The sequence below is a fragment of the Synchiropus splendidus genome, chromosome 13, assembly GCF_027744825.2.
Source record: "Synchiropus splendidus isolate RoL2022-P1 chromosome 13, RoL_Sspl_1.0, whole genome shotgun sequence".
Lineage (NCBI taxonomy): Eukaryota > Metazoa > Chordata > Actinopteri > Syngnathiformes > Callionymidae > Synchiropus > Synchiropus splendidus.
This window is the reverse complement of record NC_071346.1, coordinates 15,241,053-15,265,000: the sequence shown is the minus strand read 5'-3', so window position 1 is coordinate 15,265,000 and position 23,948 is coordinate 15,241,053. Positions and strand designations below refer to the sequence as shown.

Sequence of the window (23,948 nt, the reverse complement as noted above, 5' to 3'; positions counted from 1 at the left end):
ATTCTGCTCCAACGTTTCCGCTGTCAGACTCTGGTTCTGCTGAAGATGAGACTCTGCCAGGGCTGCCCTTTGTCACGGTTCTGTTCATGATTTTTATGGACAGCATTTCCTGACACAGCCAGGGCGCAGAGGGTCTCTGGTTTGGTTGCTGCAGGCTCTCAGCCCGAGAACTGCTATTCTCACTCAGTTCACAGTCAACCGCGAAGCCGCCGTCGTGACCTTTCCTGTTCAGGGATGGAGCTCGATAGTGTCTTCACTCATGCATTGTTTTGTCATACTGGAGTGGTCGATCTATGATGCCGCTCTTTTCTATGGTCACAAGCTGGGAATGGTGGCTGAAAGAACAAGGTTCTTGCTTCTGAAGTTTCCTCTGCTGGGTAGGTCTCCCTTAGAGATCGGGGAGAAGGCTGGGTATAGAACCACTGCATCTCCGCTCCAAGGAAACCGACCAAGGCATCTTCTCAAGTGACACAACTCAGGTGTCTCAAACATGGTCAGTTGAGAGGAGCATCTGAGGCAGACCCAGGAGAGGTTGAGGCCTCTTGGTTGTCCTGGTAACACCTTGGTGTATCTCCATGTTTGGGACTTAACTTCAGCTCTTGACCTCACGTCAGAGTCCATTTAGCCACAATATTTCAATTCAAACTGCTTTTTGAGCTCTCATGATTATGAATTGGTTGGTGGTTCCAATCCCACTTACATTGGACTTAACTGAATGATGAATGAATGAAAAACTTTTTCAACCCTATGGTGTCAAATATAGAATATTTTCAAGCAAACTTTTGCATCCACTGTTGACGCAGAGCATAGCCTTCCGTGTGGTAAGTTGACACGTGGGCAAGTCTTTCTTCTTCATGTGACGTTCCAAAAAAAAAACTCGCTCTAGCTGATAGAGTCAAGTGCATTATCTGTTGAGGTGCTACATATACATAGTTACCGTTATTTGACGCCATAGGAGTGAGAAAGTTCAGAAACTCCCTTTGAAATTGTCAATGTGACGTCTGATCTTTCATCCTGTTCTCTTCAGAAATTCAGCAAACAGAAAGCGTCCTGACCTAATAGACCGTTTGGTTTGGGAACATCGATGATGTATAAGTGGGTGCGAATGCATTCTGGCAAATTTGATGAACAACCATTGTTTGTAAAACCGCCTGAAATGGCTACCTACAAAAGATCGCAATTTTTACCTGCTAAAACACACACTGACAGGTGAAACTATAAAAGCACTCAGAGAGCATAGACTTCTAGCAAGCAGCCAGAAATTGCACTGGTTCCAAATGCAATTCTGCCACAAATACCTAAAATTGTCATAATGTATTTCCCAATGTTAAAAAAAATCCTGGATCCAGATCCTGGATTTCACATATTTCCAGAAAATGTCATCGAAATACATCCATAACTTTCCCAAGTTATTTTCTGTTCTGACAAATAGACAAACCAAAGCCATTGAAAACATCACCTCTTTGGCAGAGGAAAAGTGGTTTTCCAGGTCCGCACAACATGAGAGTTGAGGGCAGATATCGGCAAGTGACTTAAGCTAAGCGGTTCTGACAACTGACCATGTGATAACCAGACATAACTTTTTCACACATAGATGGCGCCACTTCCATTGCCAAAATGCACAGGCATGTTTTTAACTGTAGATGGATCTATGGAACAGCATGCAGCGAATGTGACAAAATGTGTTGTGATTGTTCGTTCAACGCTGTTTTGTTGCTATGCTAATGTCAATGGTGACCGAGCACTTATGACTGCACTTTCTCTGTAATAAAAAAAAACAAAAACTCGTTCATAATTCACAGAAATCGCAGATAAAATCTACAACCTGTTCAACGGCTACACGAGTGGCAAGGAGCAGCAGACAGCGTACAACACTCTCATGGACCTGGGCCCCCCCACGCTGCACCGAGTGCTCTACCACTACAACCAGCGCTACGAGAGCTTCGGCGAATTCACCTGGAGGTGTGAGGACGAGCTGGGACCCAGGTACTTGCACCGCTCCGCCAACCTTTAACACTCACCAATATGCATTCCTCGGGCTCAATTGATCATCACATTTAAATTGTTGGCCAATTCATCCCAGAGCTGGACCCTCCATCCTGACCCTCCCAGCAACTTAAACATGGCCGCCCCGGCCACTGCACTCTGTGTGAGTTGGTCAGAAGCCAAAGGAAGTGCCTGTGTGCTCCTATACCGGCGGCTCCTACCAGACATAAATTGACCCCGTAACAGTATTTTGGCCGCAGGATGAAAGAAGCGTTGATGAAATGCAGCCCATTGTACAAAATCAATATAATTAAATGCATCATTTGTGGCCGCCGCTTATTCCAGAGTTGTGTTGTAATTGATCTTTTGTTCCTCTGAAGCCATTCACATCCAAATACTGGTAAACACGGGGTTCGGCACTTGTGACTCACCATTAATGCATACCACATGCTGCTGTGACTTCTCATTAGTGGAGCAAATTTTATAACTGTTAAAAATAGAGCCAAACAAACACAGTATTTCAGTCATCGCAGGCGGAGCGTGTTGTGGCACCTCCTGCTGTGCCTATGTGTTCTGGTCAAAGGTCATTTTTGTTTGTCAGTTATGGGATGTTAAGCAAGCAATTCATGTTTATTTATGACAATATGAACGATGGACTTGAGCTGTGAACTTGAGTTACAATAAGAAGATGAAGATGAACTTTATAAAAGTCATCAAAATACCTTGTGAAGAACTAAATGAAGACACTTTATATTGTGAATATAAACAGGAACAAAGTGAATGTTTAATAGATTAGATTCTTCTTTCCCTTTCGGCTTCTCCCTTCAGAGGTGGCCACAGCGGATCATCCTCCTCCATCTCACCCTGTCCTCTGCTTCCTCTTCTCTCAAACCTACAGACCTCATGCCCTCCTTCACCACCTCCATAAAGCTCCTCTTTGGCCTTCCTCTCGATCTCAACACCTTCCTACCAATGTACCGGCTCTCTCTCCTCTGTACATGTCCAAACCATCTCCATCTAGCCTCTCTGACTTTGTCTCCTAAACACCTGACATGTGCTGTCCCTCTGACATACTGCTTACTGATCCTATCCATCCTGCTCAACCTCAGCATCTTCATCTCTGCTACCTCCAGCTCTGCCTCCTCTCTTTTCCTCAGTGCCACTGTTTCCAAACCATACAACATTGCTGGCCTCACCACTGTTTTCTACATTTGTTTAATAGATTAGATTCCTTCATGTACTTATATTACAGAGGTATTTCACATATTATTTATGCTTAAAGTTAATGTTGTACCGCTAAATAATCTGCTTCCTGGGGTCATTTGTGTGAATTCCCACCGAGCTGGGAAGTGTTCCTCGGTGCCGCCTCATGGCGCCCAAACACGGCTGACCTCGGCGTTCTTGCTAAACTAAAGATAAGAGTGGCGTCCATAAACAGAATCATGCGTCCAGCGTCGAACATAAATGGCCGTCTGTGCTCTAACTTTGGCAGGTGAAACTGATTAGCTCCCTCTCATTCTCGCTCCGTGTCCGTGGATTCCCCGGCCATAAATGAAAGGTTACTTTTAATGGGGCTCATGCTGGAAAGAGTTGATGTAATTGAGGGAGTTGCTTCTGAAGTGTTCCATTAAAATACACTTAGATTAACAGTCCCCCCCAATTTAGCTAAAGGGAGGGGTGATTCATCTTCATAAAGGCACCTAAGAGGTGGGAAACAAGTACACAAGTGCACACGAGGTGAGGCCTGGCAACTGAGGAAGGAGGTATAAACTTTTTTTTTTCTTCAAAGGAACATTAGACTTTCCAGTGTTACTGGTTTGGTGTGAGGAAAGGTACTATTCTGGGCCCGAGGCGACATGTTCGCAGTTGTTAGGGAGCTTCCCCGCTGAGCGTCTTGAGTGTGCTGACAGCTTTCACGCAGCCTCAAGTCCTTCATACCTGCCTTGTTATGCGACAGAGGAGAAAATGCTAAATATATTTCCCACATTTAACCATCCTGATGCCGGGCTACTCCGATCGTGTTGGAGGTTGTGTGTTCTTTATCTTAATAACCTTATGTCCATAATCAACATATTATAGATAAAATATTGACACTTCTTTGTGACATTTTTGACCTTTCATTCATGATAACTCAACCACATTATAAAAGATAATGTCAGAGGGCACTCTGTTATTATTATTATTATCATGTAATTATTATTTGTATCACAATAATTGTGACTCTTATAGTTGCAAACATTCCAAGAAACCCATGTTAGCCACGGTGCTTCATCAGGCGTTCATGATCGTGGGTGGAGGTGCAAACAAAAATGAATCTTAGAATGTTGGGTTGGTCTTGTAGCCTTTGTTATCACCACATTCAGTGGATCAAACTCCACACTGCGTCCTGTGCAACTGTCAGAACAGACTCTTGCACCTCTGGTTCCTCAGCTGTGATAGCTGCGGTACCTGAGAACAATGGCCTCTGACTTTCCCTCTGCTGACCCACCCTTACTAAAAGACATCATCTAGACCAGGGGTCTCTTGGCTGGGCGGAACCCAGATGGGTCTTGGGGTTTTGCAGCTGATCATTGGTCATTTCCCTTCATCTCTTGTTGCTATTTATTTGCATTCAAAGAATCCTTGTTGGTCATTCCACTTAATGTCAATGTGAGCCTCTTGAAGGTCTATAGAATGGGCTCCTTTGAAAAAGGCAAAAAGTCATGCCACGTGGGCTTGAGGCATCCCATCATGCACTGCAAGACTGAATGGTCTCATTCTGTTTTTTTATCCTTCTGTCATCCGGTCATATTGTGAAAAATGGTGCTCCATTGGAATTCACTTATATCCTAAACATCTCAGTTTGGACAAAGAGGGCGTGGCCTGTGGAGGCCACTCCCAGGCTAAAATTGGACGCCCAGTGGCAGACCACAAAACTGCATCCTGAGGGCCGCCAATAGCCTGTGAACCACACATTATAGACCCCTGACCCCCCTGAGTCTATTGATAAAATATACAATATACATCATTGTCAGTCTAAATACAAATACATGTTGAGATTTGTTGGGGAAAAACATTAATAACTTCCCCCCATTTGGGATATTTATTATGACAAAATAATTTGTCAGGACACAAATACGTTTAAAATAAGTCCCTCCTTGTGTTACCAGCTTTCCGGAGTCATTTTCTTCTTGACGGGATTAGAGCCTTCCTGCCTATATTCCCACCAAATTCTGATTATTAAACTGAGACAGCGGGACGCTAGCATTTCCCGTTCAAGACAAGGTACCTTTGTTCAAAAGTCCATAAATCCATGAATGCCGAGTCAGCTAATCCTTCAATTGGATGTCTGTCATGAGGCACAGAATGCATAGACAAATGACGCGTACGATCCGGATCATTACCTTGTGTAATCGGAAAGTTTATTTGTATTATAGCTGCCTGTCCTGAGCCACCGTCTATACGTCACACTCTATGTCCATCCATTTCAAGCATTGAGGCTGTCATTCTATTATTCTATATTCTGAAATTGTTGTTTGCTATTATTCTATAGTACGCTAGAATAATAGTTTTAAAATTTGTTTTCCACCTCCGTATTCTCTCCTTTCATCACTCACTGCTCATCCACAGTGAAGGGGAGTCAAAGCTCCTGCGCAGTCATAATGGGCTTTGGATTATTTTCTGCACATAGAAGCCTGTGGAATTCAGTATTGACAAACAATTGCCAAACTAGTCTTTCTGCCGTTACATGTCACCCTCTGTGTCAGCGGGATGCTGAACCGATATGTCAGAATGGACCAGTAGGCTCCTCATCGGGGCCAGGGTCAGCTCTGTCGTAATTCATCCCTGAATTATGAGATGAAGCCTAATCCTATCCCTGTAGAGAAGCGGTTGCAAGGGTTTAAGTACCTGCAAACTCAGTTATCGTGAGGTGTTTGCCACAACTGCGAGGTCCTTGTTTGGCTGTAGAATGGAACACTATATCTGCTATTCACTACAGTAAATTAATGAAGGATAGCTATCGGTATGAGCTTGGATCGGTATCGGCTCAGATTCAGGCAAAAATAACCGGAAAGACGATCAGACTTTTTCTAGAACCCACTCCATCCAATCCATAAACCCAATTCTCCTCACTTTCACTTTACGGGATTTCTGATCAAGACAGAGTAAACATAATTGGAAAAAGAAGTATTCTGGCTTTTTGTTTTATTTGTTTTTGATATTTATCAGGGGTCTCAAACTGAGCCACAAAAGGGCCACAGTGGGTGCCGGTTTTTATTGCCACCAATCAGGAAGATACCCAAACACCAATGCAGTGTCTGAAGATTGTTGTCAGACTGGTTCTTCTTGTTTTGGTCAACCAATGTCTCTTTGTTTCATTGGTACAAAAACCAGCACCCACTCATTTGTGGGTCAATGTGACACTCCTTTTTATTACCTATACTGTCTTGGTCTTGACTCGGTCTCTATACTCTCCAGCCTCGATGATGTCTTGGTTAGTGTGGTCTTGACTACAACACTAGGCTGCTAAAATCCAATTTTGCTCATTTAAAACGGTACTCAGTCTACTGGTGTACAGTGTTTGGGTGGACATAGGTGAATATGCATTTGTTTCCCAAAATGAATGACTCTTCGAAGCAAAATTAGAATTTGGCGAAGTGTGTAACATATGTAAATCTGTTAGCTAACGCTCATGAATGTTATCAAGCGAGTTATCAAGACTGCATGCAATTGTTATCCAACCAGAATGTGGTGAAATACTTTTGCATAAATGATTCAATTTGGGGTGTTTAGGCTCAGTTTAGCATTTTCTTGGAAGAAGAAAAGCACATTTTTATATTTTCATGTTTCTTCTCATCTTGTTTTTTTATGTTGCCTATTTTCATTTATTCCATTTCATTTCCCTGAGTGTGTACAAACGCAAACAAATAGAAAATGTAAAAAAAAAAATGACATGAACTCAAAACAAATAAACAATGTTGAGTGAGCTCTGATCATGACCTGAAGATCTGCACTTTTATGTGGTTTTATTCGACCACATAAATGGCACCGCTATTTTGGGGGTTGATAGGATTGGGAGCCATTGGTCTAGTCCTCTGTGCCAACATCTGAAGATAATGTGCATCTCTTTCACATGCAAACAGGGGTCTTCTTCATTTATGTAACAACAATAGGGTTTAAGGTAGGAACATTGGACGCTGCTTAGTCTTTACGGTCTTAGATAGCAACATTGGTGATGTTTATACCCAGTTTTTCCCTTTAACACAGGTGTTTGTCAGCTCAACACAGGAACATTTTTAATCGTTTGACGTTGATCTGAGTGATTTCAGTGTGGTCTGAAACCCAAACTTGGCTCATCTCCTTCACCACATTTCATGGTCAGGTCTTTCACCTTTATCTTAATACCACTTAATAGTTCAAGCAGCCGAATGGAATCACTCTGAGATTTAACCTCTCCTGACGCACTCTCTTATATAACCCTGGGCTTTTATTTTGACTTGTTGGTAGGCAGCCCCCTCTCTAACACTTGGACCACAAATACAAACTCAAATGAAATTCCAGCCCACACACTCATTAGTCTCTCCTCTAGTGCTGCCATCACAAACAATAAGGAATGAATGAACTGGATTTACGTAAGCGAGTCAAAATATAGATAAAAGCTCAGGGCTTGAGTTTCTGACTCACCCTGGAGTTGTCGCGGCCAAGAAGTCCATATCTGCGCGCAGATCAATGAAGATATGTATTGGTCTTTCTTGTGGTGGCAGATAATCGGATCATCTGCTTTTCGAAACATATCGAATGGCACAGACAGGGCGCTCTGGCTTCCCCTGGAGGACGCTTTGTTGTCTTTTTCACGTAACATCGCGTGATGTTTTAACTGGAACCATCAACTCACCGAAAGGCTGTCGGTCCAACACTTGACACTTTGCCTCCCGAGGCCCAGACCTTGTCATCGCCAGGGGAGTACCAAGCTGCATGCTTGTTGACTTAGAAATGCTAGCTGTTTTGGCTAAGTCGGGAGAATATCATTGATTCTCTCCATTTGGATTTGGCCTTGTTTGGATGGCTTGGAGTAATGTTGGATTCTTTTTTTTTTGGTCTATTTTCTCTCTGTTTTCATGTGACAATCTCTTTAATCAGAGCAGCGCATGTGATAACACTTATTGTTTGGGTTGGACTTTGTCTCTGGAAATCATAACCCTGACTACAGCAGACTGTTTACTTTGCTTGCTAAATTTTTACAGACAAGAAAAGGATGAAAACAAACACAATTAAAGCAGAGGTGGCTTTCAGTTTCTCCGCAGTTGAAGAAAGCATGAAAAATTGAAACAAACATAATGATAATCTGTCTGTTTCTGTCTGCATTTTGCCCAGTCCGGACCAAGGATCAACTATCTTTTCTGTTTCGTGTTAAGAATGAATTTTTCCCAATAAACGGTTCCAGGACGACAATCATAAATGCTAAATATGTTGAATATTTATGACCCAAAATTGTTGAATGTGAGGAGAGCTAACCGACTTCAACCTTTATGTGGATCGGAATGTTGATCCAACAGAGAAACAAGGAACCAAACGCAGAACTTTTAAATGTTTATTGGTTCTATGACAATAATAAGACCATCTTTTCTTCCCAATAACACACAATCCACCATCCTCAACCCGTCCATTCCCTCCGATGTTAGGGCAGCAAGTGCAACCTGTCAAACAGCCAAACCACCATCACCCTGTGCACTTCCTTGTTGTCAAGATTTCTGGTTCAAAGGACTAACTCTTAGATCACTTGTGGGTCCGGATTGTTTAGTGGAGCGCACCGACTTAAGGATCAACTCCACACCTTGTTGATGTGTGCGGCCCCGCATTAGTATAATTCTGGTGAATTCATTCATCAATACTATGAATTCCACTGCCTAGCGAGGACACCATTTGCAATGTTGTGTGGAACACCTCAGGTCACCAAGAGCAGAATTTGGGTGCAGTAATTCGTATATTCAATCTAGAATGCATGCTATTCTTGATGCAGAACTGAAGCTCTCCATCGTGGAGAAGCAGCAGCACACATCATGTCAAAGCAGTGATGAGATTCTGACCCACCAAACTGAATACTTGCACCATTTAGAAGAGAAATTATAAATTATGGACAGAAGTTGGTTGAGTCGAGTTCAAGCTCTCAGCTACCTCAGGTGTCTCGCGAGCCCACGGGGATCTATAGGCCTCCATTTTCAACGAGATTATACCCATCATCCTTGTGTATATTCAGTAGTTAAGGGTCTCCTTCAAGTGAGAGTTGAAGCTCACTCTGACATTTCTGTTCCACTACCTCTCTGGCCACTTGATCCAACTCTTATGAAGAGGTACCCAGTAGACCTCTCGGCCCAATACTCATGAATCTGAATCTGAATGATCCAATGGAATGACAAACATCCAGCTGTGGCTAAGGGTGTCCTACGTGTGCCACGTTCCCTTATAGACAAGATGATGCTCATAAATATATGGTGTTTGTTTGGGACAAATTGAGCAGCAAACTCTGAGTTGGAATAAGGCCTTTCCACCCATGAGGTCTTCCAAGTTCCCATGTGAGCGATGAAATCTTCCTTGTGCTCTATCCAGAGGCTCCAAGAAGGGCATGTCCTTTTACTCAATTGGCCAACCTTTTTGTCAATCTTTAGGCGGAGCATTCAACCTGTAGAGTAACCTCAACTTCCCAGCTCATCGCCACCCACCCTTGGAAACTCCAAAGTGAAGAGAGTCCAACTGCTCTGGAACAGATCAGTACTGGAGCCTAAGCTGTTGGTTTTTGGGATATGTCCAACTGGGTCCTGTGATAGAACCCAGGCAACCAGGTGCTTCTCTCAGTTGGCCCCCACCCCACCAGGACTTGTTCTTGATCGGGGCCCCAGTGACCAACATACTGTACAGACAAGGAATAAAGCTTTCTAAAGAAAAATGTTTCAATGTAATATTTGCAGTTGCAAAAAAACTGTTAATTCTATTAATATTTTAAAGCAACAATCTAATTTTTTGTATGTAAGTAAAAACCAAATCATATTGCAGCCATTTTGCAGGCGAGGACTCCAACTTAAATGTCAAATCCCCACCAGAGGTTCCACTTACCAAAACAGATGACTGAAACTTCTTGGAATTCTGACTTTCAATTACTAGTGGAACCCGGAGTTCTCTCATCAGGACATGACTGAATCAGAAAAAATGTAAACAACGTCAAAAACATCTTTTGATGCTTCTTGCTATTCTTTTTATTTTCACCCGAAACAGCTCATTTGTCGCCAGTTTTTGCTTGTGGCACTGCAATTTAATGTTTGTTTTTAACCGGTGAACGCACATCTCACGCACAGTTTTCCATTGCTGTTATACCTGCTGTAGGATTTATGGACACGTTGGTCTCTGTTTGGAACCAGCAACACGTCCCACAGCCTTCCTGGGAAATGAAAGCATAATAAACCCTATGTTCCCCCTTTATTTTAAGCAAACAAATACCTCAGTTTCCTTTGACCGCTGTTGAAAAATGTCGGGAACATGAAGAGTTTTCAGAAAAATGATATGAATGACATTATAGCGGAACGTTTCCAGTACCAACACGAAGATTTTAGTCTGCTCAGGAAGATTGACAGCATTTACCGTGCTGTCTATTTTTCCTGGACCTAACACAGGCCTGTTCCAAAATAATTTCAGAGAACATTAAGCAACACTTGTCTGCTGTGGAAAGTGCGAAATTTGTTTGTTAATTGGGAATGAACACACCAGCAAAGAACCAGCAATAGCAGCAAACTATGTATGACTCTGGCAGGTTTTCTGTCATTGTAAACCACAGATCCTGGCTGTGAGGAGCTCCACAAACCAAAGGCACATTGCTTTAATAATACAGTAGTTATGTCCTTCATGCCCCGCCGTCGTGCCAGAAACTGCAGCTCTGCTTTCGTCACAAAGAAAACCCACTGGCTTTCCAGTAATAATATCATCCCTTGTGAGGGACACTGAAATGTTGTGAATGTGGAGCTCTGGGAGAGTGATTGAAAAGACACTCTCGCTGCAGGCAGTCGGATCTGTCACCATGTTATTAGCATTGTGTCAAAGGTATTTACCGCCTGAATTCACCACCTGGAACCTTGAATTCTTCTCAAAGACTTAGATGGGTGGCGAGAGTTGAAAGGTCGGGAGCACAATTCAGAGGTTTAAAATAAGAGCCAGTTGGGTTGTATTGTGCAGAAATAGCTCAGAAACTATTTTCATTTTAACATTGAATAAAATATGCATATTTTAAATACAGATAGAGCTATAATATAATGCAGAAGTCAGAGCTCTTTTTATAGAATTCCTCCCATTTCATATCAGAAAGGCAGCGCCACAAACATTCGGCAAAGCTGTGAAATTGAAAATGAGTCATTTGATTTTGGGCACATGCAAAGTGATGCGCTTCTAGTCATTATATCATGCCTGTGTGGGTCTCTGAGTTCCCGCAGACGTGTGGTTTGGCAGCAGCAAGAGTTGGCAGTGCGAGAGCTCCAATGGAGCTGAAGGACGAGGTGTAGAATGAATGAAATCGTCCTGTTCTGCCATGCTCTGACTCAAGACAGGAGGCATCATCGGGTTTTAATGGTTATTTACTAGCTCCAGTCACCCTGCCGGACATATTTATGGGAACTTACTTGTGGGGATGATTTCTCAGCTGGGTTGCTTTGGCACAATCACAAGTCAGAGGATTTCATAGTTATTGCAGACATCCATTAGCTTTTCTTCACAGCCATTCATTTATTCATTCATTCATTTTTCCACTGTGTGATTTCATCATTCTGGCCTGCTGGTTGTGGAGGCTCACTGTGTGTTTTGGATGAAGTTGGGAATGTGTCAGTCACTAGGGCTCATAAATGTGAGGCTACGTACGTTCATGGTTTTCACATTATTTCCAAATTTACCACTACAATCTTGTCAGAGAAAAGAAGAGCCCAGTAGTTAGTGTTTTCCTCCCGCATGTTGTCAACATAGCTTTCATTCACACAACCTGGGAGCACACCTCATCCCATGTCTGCATCCTGTTGAGGACAAATCTGCACTGAAAAAGGTCACCTTTTCCCCGAGTTCTTTATGACAAATAGTTGTTATTACGTATATCTTAAGTAGCGGCTCTACTTAGCATGTAGCCTTGCTGACAGTCAAGTGGCCACATGTTCTTACTGCAGCGTCCATGTAGTACTGTGCGATCATATTTCAAGTGTGATGTCTTCAGCCACATTTTTCACTTGAAATGTGCTTGGTTTACTCTGTCATTCCTGTCTGTAGTTACAGCCACCCAGGGAATAGCTAATACTAGCCTTAGTTTTTTTGTCGCTTCTATATATTTTATAATATGCCAGACAAAGAGTGAAAGGAATCGCCCTCTTGGTCTATAACAGTGCTTCTCAATCATTTTCTGTTGCGCCCCCCCAGCGAAGAAGCAAACCATTTGTATCCTTGTTAACATTAATAAAAGAAAAAAGGAAGTATTATAGATCGACTTACAATAAAGAATAACTTTGTTAACATTTAACTTTATTCTAGTGCGGCAAAAAAAGTATGTTCCCCAAGGCCTCATGCTCCCCCCTTGCATAGCCCCGAAGGGGGCCAGCCCCACTACAAGTAACATCCAACTTTCGACCGGGATCTGTTCCGACCTTCCGATCGTAAGTCGGATTGGACGTTAGTAGAATGCCATTCAAAATAGCTGACGCGAGGGTTATATGTGCTACTGTAGTGGTAGATGGCTGTGTGAGAGTGAGATGCTGGGATACTGTGCTGCCGTAACTGTCGTACGCGTTGCCTGGCTGCTACGTGCTGCGGTGCCAGACATTGAATTAAAAAAAAGAAGCATCTGCTGGCCGTAGTCTTAAGTACGGGTGGACGTAAGTCGAGCAAGTCGTAAGTCGGATGTTACTTGTATTTGAGAAGCACTGGTCTATAAATAGTGGTTTCATTGAATTAGTTGTTCAAGTCCAAACATTTTACAGCAGACAGCACCATCTAGTGGCCTATGAAAATCGTGACACTGTTTCATGAAGCCTCATCAACCCTTCACTGCTTCCTCCCACAGGCAAAGCATTAATAACAGAAAAAACACAGAGTGTCTCAGCAGGTTGTTTTGGCATGGTTTTGTTTTGGTGGATATGTACAGGTCATTGTATTTATTTGCATTCACACAAAAGTCTTCTCAGTTGACCATTAAGCACCATGGAAGATGCGTTTGTTCATTTATAGTAAAAATCATCAATGGAGCGTCATTGACCACCAGTGGTAGAAAGTGGCACTGAATCCTTCATTTGAAGTTTCAGTAACTCATTAAAAAGTTTTGAAAACCCAGCTTGGGGCTGCTGGATGTGATGTCACTGAAAAACAAGTTAACACATTTTGTATATAAATGGACTCTAAACCTCATGACAATGATGTTGAAGGAACCTTCACCGACCTGTTGAACAGTCGGTCGGAGGGCCGTAGGAGGAGTTCAGGAACCAACTACAGTGGTACCTCGGTTTTGGAACGTCTCAGAATTGGAACAAATCGGAATTCAAACAAAAATTTCGCGTTTTTTTTCCTTCGGATTTTTTACGAAAATCCAGAACTCGAACGCCCCCGAAAAACACAGGCAAAAAAACATAATGTGTGCGGTCCGATCAGCTGACCCACGACGCGCTTTGTTATTGTGTATAACACAGCCTCTGTATACAGACGTGTCCCGTTAGCTACATTTACTGACTGTTTTTTCTTCATATTGAGGTGTAAAACCTTTCCTGTCTCCGCACTGGACCGTGGTAGAGTGTCACAGGGGAGGTGCTCGCTCTCCACACCTACGAGGCTGGAGCGCTCACTCCAGGGTTTGATGTCCTGTTGTGGGCTGGAGCTGGGACAGGGATGAGGCGAGTCTGGGACAGAGCGTGATTTGGTTTATGACTTTGTCACAGCCAAACTGCACAGAAGCGCACATTCAGAGCTGGACACGCACCGGGCACCTCTTCACTTCTGGAGAGACGTCACTCACTCGGCAACCCCTCCCACATGCAGCGGCCACACACATAGAGGAACAGCGCACCTGCAGCAGACACTCTACATTCACTCCTACAAAAGCCTACTTTAAGGCTTGGAACACATTATTTCTTTTCCCATTCATTGTAATGGGAAAAATCGATCGAACAAATCGCTTCTCAAATGGCCGTCTGGAACGGATTGTGGTCGAGAACCGAGGTACCACTGTAGTTGAGGATATGGAGAGGATTCCTCAAACCAGAGAAGACGAGGAAGTGTTGGGCATGAAATGCTGAGGGACAGATGGCGATATATTTTAAGATTTAACTTATGTGCATGTAACTCTGGTCTAACAAGCCATAGAACTGGATTCCTAGAAGAGAAGTGGCAGTGTTCACTCAGGAAATTAAAGTCACTTCCAGGTTTTTTTGTTTCTTTGGTTTTTGTACACAAAAGCACTGTTACACAGTCTGGATAATGTAATTCAGATGAGGAGTCCCTCAGCACAGTCCACTAGTGGCTAAAATGAAGTGGCTAAAAACTTCCATTTTCAGACTGAAAAAAAATCATTTGGTCCTCTGGCTTCCCCGAGGTCTCCTCCTGCCTGGAGAAGCCCAGAAAGAGGAACCTTTAAAAGAAACTAGCTCAACCATTTTCTCTTCGTGACAGCAACTGAAGTGCAAATCTTTGGCAGATGGTTCAACTCCTCACCTTCCTGAAGCAGCAGCTGCTCCATGATGTTAACTTTGATTGTCAAGACTGCAGCTCAGGACCATGGCAACAGAAATGGATCGTAAATACGAGAGTCTTGCCGTCTCCTTAGTTTTTGAAAGGTAAAACACGAATTTTATGTTTCAAAATTACAAGGTACGAAAGACATTTTCCAAGCCAGTGCACTGGAAGTGTGAACTGCAGTGGTGGGGAGACAGGAAGTGACAGAAGCAGCACGGCTTCTGTGCGGAGTGACAGCACCTCTGTTCGCCGAGACAGTGACACAAGCAGCACATACTGGTGCGTCACTGTGTCCCGGGACGTGATAGAGGCATGGTCAAAATGGTGATGGAGGGAGCACACACCATATCGGAGTAATAAATGTTCTTTTTCCAGATGATGTTTTTCATTGTTATTTGTGTAACGATAAGACGTATGAAAGCTCCCGCAGGACGACGTTATGGAAAAGTCCATTTTGGGATTACCACGATGCCAAAATTAACAAGAGACCCCCAGCTTGTTAATGGGCTGCTGACAGTCTGATGTCCAAAGAGGAGGATCAACTGTCTGGTTTGGGCTGTGGAAACAAGGATTTCCCACAGTTCAGTGCTGCTCACGATGATCTGATATTGCCTCCCTAAATATGGTGATGTGAGCTACCGGAGCCAAAGAGTCTGTTTGAAAATGTCCCTGAGTTCTGTGCAGGAGCTTCCCTGCAAACGTCTCTCCATTTTCAGTCGTGACAGTGATGAGCGTGGGGCCTCTGGCACGGCTGGTTGTATGGCAGTAATACCTGAGGAAGACTGAGGGTCATGGGTTGAACCATGCAGTGGTGCATTCACTGCTGTTTTTTGTGTTTACATGAATATCTGTTTAAAGAGCAGTCAACCCTTGTGTACCGGCCATGGAAGTTTCTGGGATTTCATGGATCTCCAGTCCCAGTTTTCACCATGGATTTCAGCTCATTTTCTCATTCCCACACTCGCAGTTTTGCATCCTAAAGATTGAAAAGAAACAAGTTCATGTTACTGTCACAGATAGTTGGTGTTTGTCCTCACAACAAAACAAAAAAAAAAAACATCTCCTTTGCTGTCTATACACAGCCATATTTGAAGGGTCCAGAAGCAGGTGTTTTGCCTCTGCATGTTGGCTGTCTAATAAACTATTTGATCATAAGGATGAAGATCCATGGACTCGGCAATCTCTTCTCCATAATCTAATGATTTAGTCGCTGAGGTTTCATGACACGGTATTGAAGCGTTGATGAGGTTTCATGAAACAGTGTCCTGATTTTCAGAGGCCACTAGATGGTGCCGTCTGCTGGAAAATGTTTGTACTTGAACAACTAATTCAATGAAACCTCACGTCATTTCAAAACCCAGTGCACCATCTAGTGAAAGTTAGGACCCTGTTACATTAACCCTGCAATGCTGTTTCATGATACCTCACCTACCTATCACTACTCTAATGTTTCCATTCATTTTCCACCTCTTATTCCTTCACCTTGCGGGTGGCTGGAGCCTGTCCCAGATCCTGCACTTTGGGTCAGATGCGGTCAACACCGCATTGCTGACCTGTTAACCGCTTTGGGAAGCTGAAATTCTGATTTCCAGCTCACCAACGCAGTGTCTCTGTCTCAACAGGAAGGCCGGACTCATCCTCTCCCAGCTGGACGAGCTCTCGCCCTGGTGCAAGGGTCTCCTCCAGGAGCCCAAGATCGGCCTCCGCCGGATGTCCCTCAAGTTCCTGTCCTGCCGCTACACCGACACCAAAACCTTCGGCCTGAACTGGGCCGACAGCCAGGATGTGCACAAGGCCTGTGAGGAGCAGATGCTCACCGTCATGTACAATGACTACGGCGAGCCGAAGGAGCTCTGAGTGAGAGTCAGGAGAGCAGAATTTATAACAAACCAGATCAGCCAGATTCATTAACATGTTATTTAGTGTACATTAAAATACAGTAAAAAATATTTCTGACTAAAATAACAATGTATGTAGCTGGGGAAAACCTCATTGCAGTTCCACTTTACACACATTTATCTTTGAGTATGATCTTTTTCTCTTATGAATCATGAACATAGTGACATGTACGTGAGGTTTCATGAAACAGTGTCCTGATTTTCAAAGGCCACCTGATGGCGCTGTCTGCTGTAAAACGTTTTTGAGCAACTAATTCAATGAAACCTCACATCATTTCTAAATCAAGAGCACCATATAGTGGCCTCTGGAAATTAGGACACTGTTTCATCAACCCTGCAATACTGTTTCATGACGCCTCATCGACCCATCACTATGAAATGATCTTGCGTGTAAACTGTGACAACTGCGCTGTTTTCGATGTCATTTGTTTTTGCCAGCTGATCAATGGAGTATTATTCTGTAAATATAAAATATGTAGTGTAGTTTGCTCTCGAACACTGTTGAATGTGACTTCAGACAGTTTTTTTAAATTGAAATTGATCGTCAAACTTTACTATAATTTATGCGTTAAGTTAGTTTTAGGTTGTTCCAACATTTCTGTTTAAAGCAGCACAAGAACATGAAGGCGGTTTGATATTCGTCTTCGACATTTGTACATGTGTTTTGTTTTTTTATCATCTTGCTTAAATCCGCCCGTTTTTGAGCAGAAGAGATAAAAAAAAAAAGCTTTAAACATCCCAAAAATTATGACCACTTTAAAGGCAGTTTGGCTATTAATGAGTACTGAAAAAATGAAGAGCCATAAATGATCTGTTATAAAGCAGTTGTAAATCTGCGATTGAAAAACTTGATATGAATACTAGAAAATCCTATGAAAAATATTGTCATTCCCATTATACACAATTGCAGTGCTAGTAAAGGTCAAAAGTATTTGGTGGTAACCTGCTTTATGTTGTGCTTGCAAACAACGTGACTAAAACATTCTAACTTGTGACGGTCGCACCATGTGCTTTAAGTTAAGAGCTGCCTTTTGTATTGAACCTTTTCAACTGTGGTCTATGCTGAAGTACATGTGGATGGGAAAGTCACATGTCAATATGAACACTTGTAGATTATGTGTACAGGCGACAAAGTATTTCATAATGCAAAAGTTTGAGCTCTTGTTGTTTCAGTTCTGTACATACTTTTCATTTATGTGTTGCTGGTACTTGTGTGTACTCCAGTGTGTGGCGCCACCTTCGTCTTTCATCACTGCCCCCCAAAAGAAAATATAAATTCTATTCAGTTATAGGTTTAGGGGGAGGAGGGTGTTGCCGTGGCAACCATTGACGGAAGTGCCGAAAGACATAGAAGAGTAATGAAATAATCCTTAAATGTATAGAAGATTGAAGACACTGGTGCAGCTTGACTGCAGCTCAGCAGCATGTGCACATATTGCGGATGACTCCTCAAGATTGCGTGTGCTAAGGTGTTGGAAACACAGCTGTTCTAAGTTTTTGTGATGAGTTCGCAGAGTCAAAACAAAAGCATTCTTTCTCGGCACAGCTTTTAAAACCCAGACACAAATTCTTAAACATGGGAATGAGGAAACTCACACATCACATCGATGAGATGAAGTGAGAGTTGATCACATCACATCACAGTAGAATAAAACATCCACTACTGGAGACTTGAGCCGACACACAACCTGCAGACAGAAAACCACGATGAAACATATATAAAACACATTAAATAAAAGACGTTTATCTCTTTAAAAAACTGGCAGCTTAAGATACTGGATCGAAAATGTCTTCTTAAAGGGGCCCTATTGTGGGTTTTTTTCTCTAGTAAGCTTGGCATCAAAATAATTTTTTGATGTTTGTTTTTATGAGGTATTTTATAAGATAAGAGTGACAACTGACAAGGACTACAAAATGGCAGCTAGCGTGCCGTGTGTTTGTGAAATAAGCTCCAGTGGTTTCAGTTTCATAAACTCTGAGTCCAAGGAGACAGATCTTATAACTCATTCAACTCATCTGTAAACCGTCCTTTTTCAAAACCTAGTTCTCCCCATGGAGTGTTACATTGGTATTCATTATTGTATATATTTCTGAAGTATTAGTGGCTGAAATATAAACCAGTGAGCCTCACTAAACCTGGATCCCCTTTATGAAATGGAAAGAAATATTTGCTGCATAGTGAATCTCTCTGAAGTGGAGTAACGTTGTTAATCCTTCAGTATATGTTCAGCTGATGCTCCCTCATGCTTACACTGTGGATGACTCCTCAAATATGGGAAAGCGCAATGGGATGTTCCACCATCTCCTCAGTTGAATCACGGCAGCCATGTCACACCTGCGCACTGTTGACAGACAGGCTTGAGACCTGCCCACCACCTTGCTCTCAGGTGTGATAATCAGCTTGTGCTTGCTGAGTGAAACAATTCTCCTCCCAGAACTCACAACACACATTCAGTGGCTTACGCTGTGTTCTGGCCCCTTAAAAATTGCTGACCTTTGTGTGCTCTCAGTTGGTGGCTTTGTACTTTTTCTTAGTGTGTGCAATCTGTTTGCATGCATGTTAGTACACGCAAGACTTCGGTGGATCTGACTCCTACTTTTACTTCTGCATGTGACTCTACTTTTACACTTTTGACCATTAAAAATGAATAAAGATGGGATTATGGATTAAGCAGGTTCTCGCTGGATGAGTCATTTGCACTCCACTGCTCATGCATATAGCGGGACATTTCAGGTTCACTGGTGAAGACACAGGTGTTTATTGCTTCGCAAGCTGAAGCATATTTTGTGCTTTCTGTCTTCTGTTGATGGTCAGATGAAACAAAAATCGCACACAGAGACACCCTCAGCACGTTCTCATTCCCACGGCATTCACCAACCTTTTGCAATGAACTTCTGTGGCAGTTTTATTTGATGCTTTGGGAGCGAGAATGCTGGATGTTGTGAATTCCTGCATCTGCTGCGATCAGCTTCTTCATCTTGTTGATGAATTTTCTGCGGACGTCACTGTAAAACCTGGGCTCTCCTTGGCGCCACGACTTGAACCCTAATCCAACAGTTTGTCACATGTCATTGCACCTATAGTTTGTAAATCAGCCGTCTTTGCAGCTTAAGCAGTGTTTTGCTTGAGAGAACACCATCCCCACTGTCCAGCACGGTGGTGGGAACTTATTGGTTTTGGGGTGTTTCACAGCCACTGGAACGGGGAACTTAATTATGCCACCATGAAGAAAGATTCACAAATACATCACACAGCTTGGCCGTAGTGAAAGGTGCAGAAGCAGTCAGCTGAAAGCAACATCAAGGCCTTGAGTCCGAGTCTTGAATCGGAATGAGAATCTGAGGGCGGTGCTGAAGATCAGGGTGCAAGGAGACCCGCCAACTTGACAGATATATGGCAGTAAACAGTGTGGTCTTCAAAATGAAACTCTCACTCGAGGTTGATATAAAGTTGCAGTTTATTTTATGACAGATAACACAGTAAAATACCACGGAGAATATGCTTACACATGGGTGGATATTTAATGAGATTTGTCACCAAGAAAATATTTAAATATTACGATTAAAAGCAGCTGTGCATGGAATGATAATGATGATACGTGATAAGTATATGTACAGGCTCTCATACGTTGTGGCTTCATTCTGTTGATCATGTGACTGGATATGCGCTGTCTTCAACTTCTACACAGTGAGTCAGGCTTGAGCAAAATTCCCAACTGAATTGAGTCCATCTCCTAAATTCAAATTCTATTCCATCAATTTGGATTTGGAGGTTGAAGTTACACAAGAAGTGGAATTGAAATTCAAATGAATGGGATTTCTCCGAATTGCAGTGAATTCAATTCCACTTCCTGTAAATTCAAACCAACATCCTGAGGTTTGGGGCCAATTCAATTCCCAATTCTGGGTTTTGCACAAGCCTGACCTCATTTAGAGGGATGAAAAACTGAACACACAACTCCTTCCTCATCCATGATAACAGTACATTAACATTACACACGATGATCTTTGGAAACACGGTCTATCCTTCGTTCAAACAGCTCAAAGAGTGAAGTGCGTACAACTGACCTTCATTACGAACTTCAATGACATTCTCAAACTATTCTCGTGTCAACAAGCTAAACTCCATCTCTTTGGTTGAATTCAAGCCAGGCGCTTAAAAGCTAGACAGCAACCAAATTCGTCAAAATACACAGCCCCCGCAACCCCCACCCCCATCCTGCCCTCCTTCAATCATCATCCTCCTGCAGCGTCTTGTTTTTGTTCTCATCGGCTTCCGGGTCGCGACACGTGCACTCGTCCTCGGTGCAATCCACCCCAAACTGAATGACCTGAAGAAAGAAAAAATAAAATCATATTCACCCTTTTGTGACTCCAATGACATCCAGGTCATCATTCATTTTCAGCTATTCTGTCATGTTTCTGCTTATATTTGGGTTTTATTTTGTCGGTACTCTTCCTGTTTTCACCCTTCATTTCCAAAGGTTGACTCCTGCTAATGGCTACCTACACCTGGAGCTGATTCCCTGTGAAATCCCTGCTCTCCCTGAGGTGTGTGCCGGATGGTCTTTGCTCACGTGCAGGTAGCGCGACTCTTTCCTGGTTCTGATTCGTTCTCTTTGTAAGTTCGCTTCTTGTCGCGTCCTGTCCTCACGTCCATGGTGTAATATATTGAAGGCAGCCTTCGGCGTTGCGCGTTGAAGTTTTCAATTGAAGCGCATGTTTCGACTTCCGCAGCATATCGATGGAGGTTGAGGTTAGGTGATGCATGGGATGGGGCTCCGTTCATTCTACACATAACGTGTCAGTTACTATTCAAAGGGTCATCTCTTTCACTCACAGTGACCTTCTGATGGCATCGAAACACTACACAGGTTGGAAAACGTTTTATAACCCTTAGAAACATCTATGTGCCATCATGCAACCTGCCTTCGGCGTCAACATAGGATGCAAAGGTCCACTTTCCCAGCGTGTTTCCCACACTTGTTGCTTGAGCTTCAATAGTTAAACTATCTGTGGGTCAGTTCTTTTCTGAAACGCAGAAAGGTTAACTCAACTAAGTGCTTCACTTTTAGCAAAGGACTTTTTTTGTCTTGTATACAGGGATATGTTAACATGTGCTACTTGTTGGATTCAGATCTAAAAGATGAGATTGTGCTTGAAACGGGAAAGGCATTTGAAGCTGCACAAGAAAAGGCTGAGGACACGTCAGAAACCGTCGCAGTGTTGCTAGGAGGAAGGTGGACAGGAAGACCATGCCATAAAAAAAGAGTGGGGTTGATCATACATCTCTCTGCTGCTCAGTAACACAAGAAAGCTCTTACTCCACTTCACGGTTACAAAGCGAACTGCTGCGGGGCTCCAGGGGCCAGTACAAAAAAGTGCATGATGTCAAACGGTTGAATGTGGCCTTTGAACGGCAAGTAAACTTGAGGGGCCTCCAGGGGGAGGCGTGGAGGGGCTTACCGCCGTGGAGGTGAACGGATGAACACATGTTAAGAATCAACAACAAGCCGCTGCCAGCTCTTGTCTAGGAAGTGAGCCATCACCACAGGTTGCAAAATAAACTCTGGTGCCCTGCAAAGTCGTCTGCTGCGAGCCGTGTAAACATCAGCTCCCAGAGAGAGGGAGGGAGACGAAGAGGCGAGGAAGGGGAAATGGACAACTTCAAGAAGGCAGAGGGTGACAGCCCTGGAGAAGAGCGAGGGGCTGGCAGCTGTGACTGTTTCAGTTTCACTCATATTTACTTAATAATAAAACTATTCAGATTGGATGGGGATCAGCAACTCAGTTTTGGTCCCACTAGCTAACATACATTGAAAAAGAGCAAATGCAGCCATTTTATCTTCCTTCATAAGTGGAGTCGTTGAGTTATTTCGGACCAACCTCAAAACCTGAGTGCAGTGACGACAATGTCCCAGTATTTGTCATCAAATTTCTAACTTAACAAGTTTAAAAATGTGTTTGCAAACCAGCCCCAAATGGTGACGCCTTTGTAAGTGACTATTTTTTTATAGATTTCTGTGAAACTTTGTGCCCCACTAAGGTGCTCGCACCATTCATTTATTCAAGAGTTACGATTGTTACGCGTCACTCACCCGTGCAGTAACATCGACACTGAAAACTGAAACAGTTTCTTTGGTATCGTCTGGCACTTTATTGCGCTGCGGACGGCGTGAGAGTGGGTGTGGGGAACCATTGTTAAGGGCCATAATCACAATATTGTGACAACAAACATCACGCCATTTAAACAGGCCAAGCTGCAAATATAGAACCTGTTGTAGCTATATTTTATACCAGCAGATGGAAGGTTTGACTCCCATTATGAAGAGGACTATTCAGCATCTCACAAAGGCAGTGAGAAAGAAGAAAGAAAGAAGACAGTGCTTCTGCACGTGGTGAACACGAGTCTGTTCGCCCTGATGGTCCACAAGTAGCACACACCGAAACTTGGGGGAAGTGCATGGAGTTCAGCATCCTGACTACCTGGTGGATGAAGCCGGCCAATGAAGCCAGGATGCTGTGGACAGGATGTGAGAGGTGCTTGTTTATTAAATACTTAATGTCGTCTTCCCCAGGTTCTTATTTAAACAGATAATTGAAGCTAAAGAATAAGGCGATTTCGGACCATAATCTTTAAATCTATGAGGTTAAGGTCACAACAGAACCATTTGATAAGGTCAGAACAATTACGAACGTGGCCCTTTACATTCTGAAGGCTGCGAAACACAAGCAAACCATGACCCATATCAACATTAGCAACCATCAACACACCAAAGGCTCCCAGTCACTTGAAGCTGGCACCACAGGCAGGGAGATGAGGGTGACTCCACTGAAGAACCACTTTCTTCACCTCCATCTATCTCCACAAATGAGCAGTAAACAAGCCCACCACTGCTGGCTCACTTCTCCCCGTCTGGCCGTCGATCAACTCTCTCACACTGCTTCAGTTCACTTCCTCAGAGACGACCCCGACTCGCCTGGAAGCAGTGGCCGAATGAACCCTGCGACCCGTCACACACCTCTGCACTCCCATGTATGTAACCCCACCTACACACACAAATCCCACCTTTTCCCCCCATAAAAGAGCATTTAGTAGCAGTCTGGCAGCTCATTTATTGTGACGGCAGCTACAGACCCGTTGAACTCCTTTTATGAAGGAGCTGCCGGTGAGTCATGGCGTGCTGCGGACATGAGGGAGACAGTCGGGTCTTGGCGAGCTGAGAGTTGGAGGAATTAATAGGTAGAGGCCCCTGAAATGGGTGTCAAGAAAATATGGCTGAGCAGTACCAAGACAGGGTACTGTGAAAGGGACACGTGGGTCCAAGAGGGTTCAAGAAATGATAA

General features: G+C 43.3%; 2 protein-coding genes across 8 annotated transcripts in view; one reads left to right on the top strand and one right to left on the bottom strand.

The window, feature by feature from the left end:
• astn1 (astrotactin 1) overlaps positions 1-20,962 on the top strand; it is a 294,106-nt gene extending 273,144 nt beyond the window's left edge. For 4 of the 7 annotated variants that reach the window (XM_053882623.1, XM_053882620.1, XM_053882618.1 and 1 more), the window contains 2 exons: positions 1,803-1,986; positions 16,326-20,961. In XM_053882623.1, the coding sequence (XP_053738598.1) occupies positions 1,803-1,986; positions 16,326-16,560 (419 nt within the window). In that variant the 3' untranslated portion in view covers positions 16,561-20,961. Of the gene's footprint in view, positions 1-1,802; positions 1,987-16,325 lie in introns of all 7 variants that reach the window. The other 3 variants (XM_053882621.1, XM_053882619.1, XM_053882617.1) reach the window with 1 other exon arrangement.
• Positions 20,821-23,948, bottom strand: part of pappa2 (pappalysin 2) — a 53,356-nt gene continuing 50,228 nt past the window's right edge. Inside the window, exon 27 of the mRNA XM_053882616.1 lies at positions 20,821-20,932. Coding sequence (XP_053738591.1) covers positions 20,831-20,932 — 102 coding nt within the window. The 3' untranslated portion in view covers positions 20,821-20,830. The remainder of the gene's footprint in view (positions 20,933-23,948) is intronic.